General features: G+C 38.6%; 1 protein-coding gene across 1 annotated transcript; it reads right to left on the bottom strand.

Moving 5' to 3' along the window:
* Window positions 1-4,212: 4,212 nt before the first annotated feature.
* On the bottom strand, window positions 4,213-10,448 carry arl6ip1 (ADP-ribosylation factor-like 6 interacting protein 1). The gene is made up of 6 exons (XM_061712265.1): window positions 10,285-10,448; window positions 9,072-9,205; window positions 8,659-8,778; window positions 6,833-6,950; window positions 6,281-6,365; window positions 4,213-5,086 (listed from the first exon to the last, which is right to left on the bottom strand). The coding sequence occupies exons 1-6, from the start codon at window positions 10,318-10,320 to the stop codon at window positions 4,968-4,970; spliced, it is 612 nt and encodes a 203-aa protein (XP_061568249.1). The 5' UTR covers window positions 10,321-10,448; the 3' UTR covers window positions 4,213-4,967.
* Between the last annotated feature and the right edge of the window lie 991 nt (window positions 10,449-11,439).

The raw sequence follows: 11,439 nt of genomic DNA, 5'->3' as shown, positions 1-11,439 counted from the left end.
ATACACTTTTTTCTTAATATCCCTCCAGTCTATAAGTGATAAGCTCCATGTCAAAAAACCACATACTTACTTTTCACAAGTGGACTAAATCAACAATGAAGGTCCCTGTCCTGTTTTTAAGTTTATATTACATTTACTCTACATAATAGTTTTTTTCAATCCACAACTGCAAATGAAACTAACTGAAATAATAATAATAACAATATTAATTACAACCAGAAAATTCTGGGGAAATTTTAATATGTGCATGCCCGTTTGCTGCACATTTGTTGCACATCTCTTGCTGCTTGATGAACATCTTGCTTGCTGCTTGTGGTTCTGGTTGGGTTCAGGGCGGTTCTGGTTGTTATTGGGGTGGCTCTGGTTCTGTCTGAGGTGGTTCTGGGTGTATTGCATTCATTCCCATCCTCCTCATAGGAATAAATGGGGCCATTTCACCTGCTTTTTGGCGTGTGGTAACATTTTTGACGGAGAAAAGTAATGTCCACGATGGAGACGCACTTTTTGATGTATGCCATCCCTGGGTGCATTATACAGTTCGGGCCGGAAAAATGCACGAAAAAGTGTGCGAAATAATAATAAGAAAATGGAAACTGATCCTGGATATTAATTTATCCCTTTCACTTAATGTTTTTTCAGGGTTTTTTTTGGTTGATTTCTTCCATATCAGGGCGGTGTCATGCGTGGTTGGCTGGTTTTTAGTTTAGTTTATTGGTCTTTTCAATTCCCACAAACCCAAAGTACAGGTGTAATACGGTACTTCAGTGTTATAAAAAAAAATATATATAATTTTTGGTATATATATATATATATATATATATATATATATATATATATATATACACACACACACACAATTGTATACAATTTTAGCTAAAAACCAAGGACCAAAAGGTGTAGACTGAAGCCTAAGCTTATGACGCCTACCCTTTTCACACAAAAAATGTTAGCTTTTATAAACTAGTGCAATGTCATTAATAAATATCATTCCATACAGTATTTGTATAAGCAATAATACAATACACACAATTGTCGAGCCTGTCAAAAATTTTAAAAATATTAATTCAGACTAAAAAAAAAATATGTATGGAGTAGCAATACTGTACACCTCAAAACGAACCGTGGATGTATTATTTTTTTAGAAATATATTTTTAATAAATATTCTACATATTCAACCTTTAAGTCTGAAAATACATTTGTTCAATTTTGAATAATTTAGGGTATTTTTATTGGGGGGGACAATTCATGTTTTTCAGAAATTGGGGGGGACATGTCTCCCCCGTCCCCCCCGTCCCCCCGCACCCATGCTGCTACTGTCATGCACATAATAATAATAAAAACAAATTTGAGTTTGAAAAAGAAGTGGCGGGGCCGCAACACGAGGGGCGGGGCTTAATTGAGATGGGCGGGGCCTCGTCATAAGGGGCGGGGCCTCGTCATGAGGGGCGGGGCCGCCGCCATCGTTAACTGGGTCAGTAGCACAGGGCCAGCTAACCAAACCAAATATAACTCGATGCACCATCAACAATTACACTGTTGGTTATCGTTAGGTGGTACGATTGTAAATCAAGCCAGAAAAACAACAGTACAAAACTGTAAGATCCTAACGGTAAAATAACACAGTATGACGCTCCCTGCAGTAATTTACCGGATAAATATTCAGGAGAAGACGGTCGCTAACATTCGCCCTGTTACTTACCGCTGGATGACATTTATGTGAAGAAAAACAAAAGTCTTCAACGTAGAAATATATCAGTCAGCCTGCTGGTATCATGGACCGGTATGTGCCAGGAGGGTTGATAGGCAAATAAACTGTATAAATGTATAAATCGTCAGACCAAGAGCAGCCGTGGACCAGCTTTACTGCCTCCGCTGTAGTTACTTCATAGGCCGCCAGGGGGCGTGCTGACGTCCCTGACGTCACTGCACGGTGGTAAACTTTATTTCTGTTTATATTTACAGTGGTTTATGGTGACAAAAAATAATTAAACTATCTCTTAAAATGTACACATTATATTGATCCACTTTCCCCCAGTGCTTTTTATTTTCCCATCTGTGCCGTTTGTTAATGTCCTTTTCTATTTTGTTCCCCTTTTTTCCATATATATTGTAAAATTTCTTAAAAATAAAGTTAAAAAAAAAAATAATTAAACTGGGACCAGTCAATATGAAGCATCATTTTCCATTCATTGTATTGCTATTTTTACGACCAGAATATTTCACAGCGCATAGTGTAATACCATCAAGAATAAATCCTTTGGAAATAGATTTGTAGAAAGTAAAACATTTGCGCATGTATATACACATACAAAAGCCTGAGACCACACAAAACTGCCCTACATCCCTGTAGTATTTTGACTGCAGTTTACACACTTTAAGAATAGTGTATTTCTTTAATAAACAGTTATTAGGATTTTGTGTCTGGAGGCTCATTCGGCTATGCAGTTCCACTCAAGCACAAATACATAAATTGTTCATCTTTATTTCATCATGCAGTCACCCCAATATATTTAACTCATCTGTTAACTGAATTTCATTAACACCTTTTGAAGGGGTTGTCACAGGATAAACCTTTGAATGGAATGAACTTCCAGAGGAAGTCGTGCAGGCCCAGTCTGTGAACTCTTTCAAGAACAGACTGGATAGGTTCTGGTCAAACAAAGACTTTTTGTATGATTTTAGAGCTGATAGGTGATGCAAAATGGAATCAATTAATCTGCGTGTGATTTTATGTTTTGAATGTAAATTTTAGTCCTATGTATTTATTGTAAGTTATTCTTGATACCGATGTAAAGGACATGTCCTGTATCGGTCAATTTAAACTTTTAAATTTGACCCGCATAGGACACCTTTGTGGTTTATTAATGCTTCATTATGTGTTGAGATACTCAAATTCTGCAAAAGATCCAGTCTGCATGCCTGATATAAATCAGGCTCTCTGACCAAGATAACCACACCACATTTGAACACAAGATTGACATGAAATAGAAGATAACTAGAATTAGAAACTACTTTATATACACCCTAAGTTCACTTAAAATGACATATTCCAAGTTCTCTTTTTGACTTGTGCACTTATTGCATGTTTAGTGAGAATTAACATGTTCTAGGCAGTCAAAACTTAGTTTTGTACAGAAATAATCTCCATTGAGTGTAAAAGAATTTAGGAATACAAGAGAAATAATCAGAGGTGGACAGAGTACTCGACCCCAGTACTTGAGTAAGAGTACAAATACTACTGGTCAAAATTTACTCCGTTACAAGTAAAAGTAGCTCAGTCAAAATATTACTTGAGTAAGAGTAGAAAAGTACTTGCTTTTAAAAGGTACTTAAGTATCCAAAAGTAAATGCTTTTAAAATTTACTTTAAGTAAAAGTAAGAGTAAATTTCTTATTTTCCACATCAGTAAATTACTATATTTTTTATAAATTAATTTAAGGATCTTTCTCTCTTGTTTCTGAGAATTAACTCTTTTAAACCAGCTGTTGAGTTGTTGAAAGCAGAGAGGTAGTTCTGCTTCGGCAAACACAATAAACATTTGAAAATAAATGTCTGTGGTTTGTCTGTGCTCTCGTTTTTTACTCGGTCGAACTCAAACATTGAGTTAAGATACGGCCAAGGATTTTGTGAAAGTCCCTGCTCCGAGTCCGGCTCATTATCAGACTCAGACGACTCAGCGGATTGTCTTTCTTCTCCTGACGCAGGCGTAGCCATTGTTGCGGCTCTGTCTTTGCAAACGCAGGCTACTTTGGCGGTATCGTTTTGAGGAGGCTTGACGTATTTCCACTTTACGTACATCCCAGTGGAGAGCGTGCACTGTGATAGGTCTCCTCCTTTGACAAAAACAGCTTGTGTCCAATAGGATTTTAGGGAAGAAGAAAAAAGAGCAGACCTGAAAGTAACGAGTACTTTTCAGCCTTCCTAGAAATTTACTCGAGTAAAAGTAAAAATATTTGTCTTGGAAATGTATTCAAGTAAGAGTAATAAGTACCAAAGAAATCTAATACTCAAGTACAAATCCTCTGGATATGTACTTAAGTACAGTACTCAAGTAAATTTACTCCGTTACTGTCCACCACTGGAAATAATGATGTAGATTATATATCACAAAAGGTTCTGAAGAACCATTCCAAGTTCTCAAAAGTTTGAACCAAGCCTTGACTCAAACCTTTGAGAATTACCAATACTGTGATGACAGTGAAAACACAAAATCGATTTGAATCAAACTTTATTTAATCATTTGAGATTTCCAGTAAAAGACAAATAATGAAATGGCTTAAAAAGACCAGAAATAAAAGTCTGAGAAGGTAAGAACACAATGACGAGAACAAAATGACAAAGACACAGAAGGAAAGGCCTAAATGCACAGAGGGCCCCACACCACAGTGGGGGTTAAAAGCACCAACAGGGTCCAGCTAGCAGCAGTACAGCAGTAGGGCCATCTTTAGATGGAGACTCCTGATGCGTTCAGATTTAAATCCAGTTTCATTTGAAGCACTGAGTTCAAATACAACTAAAGCAGAGGTTAATATAGATGAGGAAGATGTTAAAAATGATGCAGTAATGCTCCAAAAGCTGCTCAGTAGTCACTAAGGGGGAATGGCTTAAAAAGTATTAACAACCCTCCCCCTCACACAAAAAGAGAAAAAAAAAAGGGTACATCTAATCTATAAAACAAAAAGGGACTATAGCTGTGTACACTGTTGATAAACTTAATTTGGTGACTGCATATGCAGCAAATACTATAAAGGAAAGGGGGTGTTGAGGTTGAAAATAACACAAGGTGGGAGGTGTGAAGAAATAAAACTTATTCAATGTGCGAAAAAACAAAAGTGCATTTTGCTCAGAGAGAAAGCACAAGGCTCTGCAGTTTCTGCTCATCTCCTCTCTTTTCTTCAGACAACTTTGTTCCACCTTCCATTTCAGGGATTTCACAGAGATTCCCCATCTGGGTTCAGACTTCCATCTACTCGTTCTTCTTCTCCTTCTGCTTGAGCAATTTGTTGATCTCTCTCTTAGCCATGGAGACGTACTTTGTGATGATGCCGTGTTGGTTCAGGCCAGGCAACATCAGCAGGAAGCTCACTACAGACAAACAACCAAAATAAATAAAAAGTCAAAGTGTCAACTTCAATATTTCAGTCCAGTCATGCAACCATTTAAATTTGAATCTTACACATGTCTACTCAAGTCAACTCTGAAATGACTCATCACTAAAATACTTGCAAAATACAGCAGTGACCGAGTCATCTGACACTGCCTTAGGCTTGCGCAATATATGCCTTGCACCAAAGCAGGATGTTCGACATAGAGATGCACTGATTGATCGGCCTCTGGCCGATAATGCCCCTATCGGTTTTGATCGGAGATCGGAAAACAATAGTTCAGAGCGGGCCGATCTGATGACGTTTACAACAGCAAACGCTGCCCGCGCTGCATTGCCGCATCTCATACAGAGCTGTCCCAAGGGGGCGTCGGCTTCGCCGGTATGGGAGTTTTACCTTGTCTGAAAAGGACAACAAATTTGCAGTTTGCAAAGTATGTGCAAAGAAAGATAACCCGAGGAGGAATGTTACAAAAGAATTTCAACACAACAAAGCTGATAAGACATTTGAAAGTGTTTCACACAAAGGAATATATTGAGTTTCCAAAGTTGGCTGCAGCTAAGGCAGAGAAAGAACAGGAGGTGCAGCCACGCGCTAACTCACCTGAACGCAACAGAGACCTATAAACGACAGCAAGAAAAATAAAGAACTATATCATAAAGGTAATGAATTCATATGCTTTGCTCATCAGCCGCTTTCTGTTGTCGTCGGGTTTAAACGTGTCGTTTGCAGCTTGCTGCCGCGGTTCGCGCTGCCGCGTCATAAATATTTCACTGATGAAATCCTGTCAAACTATATACGGTCCAAGGCCTTATGCAGGATGACAGTCGTGTCAGACGGCTTCACGAGTGACATTTGGAGCTCTCGAGTCTAAATCGTCTCTAAGAGCCTCTAGAGTGTGAAATGTTGCTCATTGCAATAAAACAGTCAATTCATGATACTTTCTCATCTCCTAATTTTTATACCTAATACAATTTCAGTGCCATGTACATGAGACAACAATATTGACTAATTTATGGATTTCTCGCTGTGATCGGCAAAATCGGGATCGGCAGATACCGGTTTTCGAGATCGGTGATCGGCCCTCACAATCCTGATCAGTGCATCTCTAGTTCAACAGCAAGCATTATTCAACTCACTGACTATTGAAAGGAATTTGTGAGAAAGTACTCACCAATTAAGTAGGTGAGGAACAGGTTATGCACCTGCTGTCCAATCCAGGCCACTGCCAGAAGGCTGCTGATCACAGAGGCAAAGTACTGCAGAGAACAGGGAGGTCATGTTACAGACAGGCACAAACTGAAAAATCATTTAATGAGTTCAATATAAAAAAAATAAAAGAAATCCTCCTGACATGTGCTACGAAAAAAAAAAGAAAAAAAAGAAGTTATTTTTAGTAAGTCTCACTTTCAAAGTGGAGACTAAATGAAGCAAATGTGACCTGCAGAAGTGCATGACCAACAAAGTGAGCTGTGAAAAACCCAGTTATCAGTCTGTAACCCAGTTTGAGCTCTAATTGCTACAGCTAAGCCAAGTCAGCTGATGTTTTTTTATTCCATGCACAGAGAAAGCACTCCATTGTTATAAACCAACAAGAAGAGAAGAAGAAAAGAAAAAAAAAAACGCTCCTGCAGGAAACCAGATTGCTCTCAGGTTGAGGAGTACAGATGATTAAACTCATTTTTGTGTCATGGTTGGGATTGGAGGTCACATTTTAAAAAGATACCATTTTGGGCTTCTCCTCCTTCAGTGTACAGAGACGCTTCCACCAGCCAACAATGCGACGCTGAGTCTTCACCAAGTTACCACAGATCTCATGGAAACGCTGCTGCTGCTCAGTAGTCCTGTGCACAAACAGATAAGGGGGTGTTTAATGAAATTAACTATGTAGCTTGCAGAAAATTCAATTCTTTAGATAACCACAGTTACCACTGCTGGGCTCTATGTCATAAATGAAGGCTTTAGTTTCACCAATTATCTTTCTATCTTAGAGATGAAATCAAAGAATTTGCCCTTTTCCTCAATAAAATACCGTTTGTCCATGACACAGACACCATAAGGGAAGGACGAGATGAGGGCTCAACCAGATGAGGTAAGAGGGGGCCAAAGTAGTCTTCCTTTTCTGCTTAAAATCACTCCTCTTATATTAAGAGAGCTGAGTTGGGACATGACCAGCCTCAAATGTCATTTAACTAACCTTCAAATACACCCGCTAACTGCTGTCGCAGCTTCAACGTAATCTCAACGTGCATTAGACAAATTCTCTCATGCAACAAATCTGCAACCCAGAGCTTCAACTACCAAAACACTTTAAAACCCAGGTAGGTACCCATCACACCAACTCACACTCTGTTCCCCTTAATTACGGTATGTTTAAAAATTGGGGAGGGTGAATAAAGAAACCTCTGCACTACTATTCAAAGAGACACCTAATGCCGCTCCTTGGTGAAGCAGCACAGCACGTCTGCTGCCGCATGAGGAATGTGCAGCAGTGCAAGTCATACTATGCTGATGCAGGGTTATATATATCAAGAAGCTAAAGATGCCTGCTGGAGGATGGATGTCCAGAATACTGTGCCAACAGTCTGTTACTCTATCCTGTCCTGGGGTCTGGCTCGGACCAGTTGAACTGCTTTTCACTATGCAGTACTGTGTCAAGTGTCTATAAGACATTATAGGATTTGTTCCAGGTAACATTAAATATGGCAGAAAGACATCTTTACGAGACAAAAAAAAAAAAACCAAACGCCTGACTAATACAAAAAAGCTTGGGCACAAGGCAGGCCAAGGAACAAATTAGATCTGTAACAAATTAGTTGGCGACACCTCATTAGTCCATGCTTGGCTGCAGATAGACAAAAAAAAGCGGATAATCGCTCATCCTTCTCTCAGCACTCGTTTGATTTACAGGAGGGCTGCAGATTGTGAACAAAACAGTCCCATTTCGTAATCACCTTGAGCCACTGCAAGTAGTTTTTAAAAATACATAAATACTCATTCAAGTGATATGTGCAAATTTGCAGTTTAATGTTAATTTATATATAAAAAAAAAACAAGAAAACTATGGGGAAGACACACAAGGGACCTGGTGTTGTCATCAAACCCCATACACAAAAAAAAACACCACAACAGCCTGCTCTGAGGGGGCCAGGAGGACACTATTCAAGGAATAGCCTGCAGATTTGCAACAGCAAAGGCTGTTTCAGAAACCACGCGCTGCACATATTACAATCAGAATCAAACTGGCTGAAATCAATGCAAGGATCAGTACAGTAACTTATAATGTTCTTCTCTTAGTGTGGTCCAAAACAGAGGAAAAAAAAGTTTGAGTAAAGTGGTTGCTCATAAATTCAAAACATGATACCCTCATTAAAAACATACAAAGAACAACCTAGACTAAGACAGGCATTTTCCCCATCAGGTGTACTAAGCCTTCACATCGATACAGAACGGCAAGACAAATTAACACCATTTGCTTGAACACCAAGACAAATTACATACAGAAAGTAAGTGTTAATGTATGATGCATTTGTTTCTCATTCAAGCTCTCACCACTTATTGGAGCCAAACACTCTGGGTGCGAGGGTGGGCACCAGGTAGTCTGCCAGGCAGAGCAGCATGACAGAGCAGGAGAGTCCAGTCAGCACAGATGGATCCAAGTAGTAAACCATCCTAAAAGAAAAATACCCAAAAAAATAAATGTATTGTGTGAAGGGGTAAAAACACCCAAACAGTGCTCACTAATAACCTGAACTGGTATAAATTGACAGGCCCAAGCATAAACTCAAGATGTAAAATCAAACCAGATAACTGAATTGCCCTTTATTCAAAGCACAACATGAAGTACATTTATTCTACATTTTTGTTTTCTTGCTGAAAAATTAAAAAAATATTTTTTGCAAAAAATAGCAGCAAACTGATTTCCACAAGAGCCCTGTCAATGCTGAAAACAGTGAAGCACTCACAGGAAGACCAAAGTGGTAGCGCCTATCACAGTTCCAGGGAACCAGGGCTTCTCCCAGCGCAGGATGCGATCCCCAGCCAGGATGACCTCTCCCCAGCCCTGCAGCTGCTCTTCCAGCTGGGCTGTTTCCTGAGCCTGAAGACAAAAATTCAACACCTTATTGAAACAACAAATGCACTTCTGATAAGTCTCATCTTTGAATTAGAACAAAGTCTATCGAATCAAGTCTAGCATTTATTAAGCAATAATTTTTATTTTATATATAAAAAACTTCCTCCTATGGTGTCAATACATCTAGTTAATCCACAAGCCTAGAACAAGAAGTTGCATAGTTTGCCTACAAATAGACATTTTTACTTTATGACCAAATTCCCCATTTAAAATTGACAGTTTCTCTGAATTTTTTTCCTTCCTTCCCTTTTTTAATTGCATTTCTACAGTTGCGGGTGTGTATGCAAAAGAACAATGTACGTTTTTATTTATTAAGACTCATGGAGCAACCCTCTCTTTCCGCCTAAAGTTGCTGTAAATCCAAGGGTGTGTGTGCCTGTGGCGATAAGCAGAACAAGTTCCCCCAGTGAGTTTAATCATGGATCACTGAAGTATCTGCCCCTGGTGATCTCTCCCTCTTCATTTCCGAAGAACTTGGTGTGTGAGTACACACACAAATGTTTTAAATACATTAAAAATAAATAAATAAAATAAATATATACACACATACTATATATATAATATATATATATATATATACACACACACGTATACATAAAAATACAGGCTACACACATTTATACACTTCAGACGTATGTTAATGGTAAATCGTGGCTACACGTCTTCTCCCTCTAATCGGATGTTGTCAAAGTGTACCAGTGCATGTTCCATGTAAAAAAACAGAAATAATCACAAATCTGTCACAGATCTGTCAGAGCTAGCTGGCTGCGGGCTAGGTGGCTAACCAGCCCGCTACCGTGAGCTTTAATCTGCCACAAACCTGCCACGGCGCATTTGTAGCAACAGGGATTTGAACCCATTTCTTGGTTAAAATTTCTCCAAAATATTGGCGTAACAATTCAAATTAATTAGACAATTCTACAAACAGTGTTGTCTGCGTGACCGCATTAGCACCAGCAGCTCAGGCTAACATAGCAAATGAACCCAGATATCACCATCCCGGTGCCCATCTAACACAAAACAACAACCCCAGTCACACTTACAAGCACATTTGCGCTTTTGTTGTCACCCTCGGTCATCGCTACTAAGCAAGTCGGTTAGATTTCCTGACTAAAAGGTCCTTTAACTCCCAAAGGAACGACCCACAGGGTGACACAGCTCACACTAGCTACACCTGCTGTCTCAACGCGCGACGTCTCAAATGGTCGAGCGATGGCAGCATGCTTTTATGTGACCAGTGACGTCACTGTTCCAAGTGCCTTCTGGGTAACTGAGTTTTTTGGGTTATTTCACTTTTTAAAGATCTCAAACTAAATAACAATTGCCCTGTATTACTGCATGTAATTGAAACTACTGTTGGAAAAATGTGTTTTTCTTGGAACACTAAGAACAAAAACAATATTATTCGTAAGCATTTTCAACAAGACATCATCAGTACACTTTCTTCACTATCTTACTGGTCTTCTTTTGTTGGAAAAATTAATTGGGAAAAAGTATGGCTATTACCACAGAAGTTTTTCCTAACTAATAAAGTCGAAGAGATTTCCTTTAAAATGCTACACAGATTCTATCCTACCAATCATTATTTACATAGACTTAAGAAAGACATTGATGTGAGTTGTACTTTTTGTGGTTTTCCCAATGAAACACTGATTCATTTATTTTGGTCTTGCCTGTACACAAAAAAACTGTGGAGTAAATTGTCCCGCTTTATTGTAGATCACATCTACCCCCAGTTTAATTTGTGCTGGAAAAATGTGTTGTTTGGGTATATTGAATTTGACAGGAATCTCAACTGTAAATTTTATTTGATCAATTTGCTCGTTATTTTAACTAAATTCTATATCCACAGATCCACATTTTTAAATAAAAAGCCGAATTTTCCGGAGCTGTCCGCATATATCAAACAATAAAAAAGCTGTTAAAACTTATGACCTTTGTAAGCTATATAAGATATTTGTTTAATTTTTTTTTCTTTGTCAATGACTAATTCCCCTGGCGTATTTGTGACTGTATAATTGTGTAGTTTATGTTGTATACACATATGTCTGATGTTGCTCTCAATTCTGTGTATACCTATGTCTTTTGCTTCAATAAAGTTGAGAAAAAAAAACTGAGTTTTTTGTCTCGTAACTGATGGCTGTGCGGAAAATGAATGGTCAAAAGCGTTTCTATAATACATCCATGGTCAAAAGTCG

Source organism: Cololabis saira, chromosome 21 (genome assembly GCF_033807715.1).
Source record: "Cololabis saira isolate AMF1-May2022 chromosome 21, fColSai1.1, whole genome shotgun sequence".
Classification (NCBI taxonomy): Eukaryota; Metazoa; Chordata; class Actinopteri; order Beloniformes; family Belonidae; genus Cololabis; species Cololabis saira.
The sequence above is the reverse complement of the archived record's forward strand: the minus strand, read 5'-3'. Positions and strand labels throughout refer to the sequence as shown.

Coding starts and splice junctions, on each gene's coding strand:
- arl6ip1 (XM_061712265.1), bottom strand. CDS start 10,320: ATGACCGAGGGTGACAACAAAAGCGCAAATGTGCTT. Junction 6,366..6,832: donor AGGAGGAGAAGCCCAAAATG/GTATCTTTTTAA, acceptor TGTTCTCTGCAG/TACTTTGCCTCTGTGATCAG. Junction 5,087..6,280: donor GTTCCTCACCTACTTAATTG/GTGAGTACTTTC, acceptor GTTTGTCTGTAG/TGAGCTTCCTGCTGATGTTG.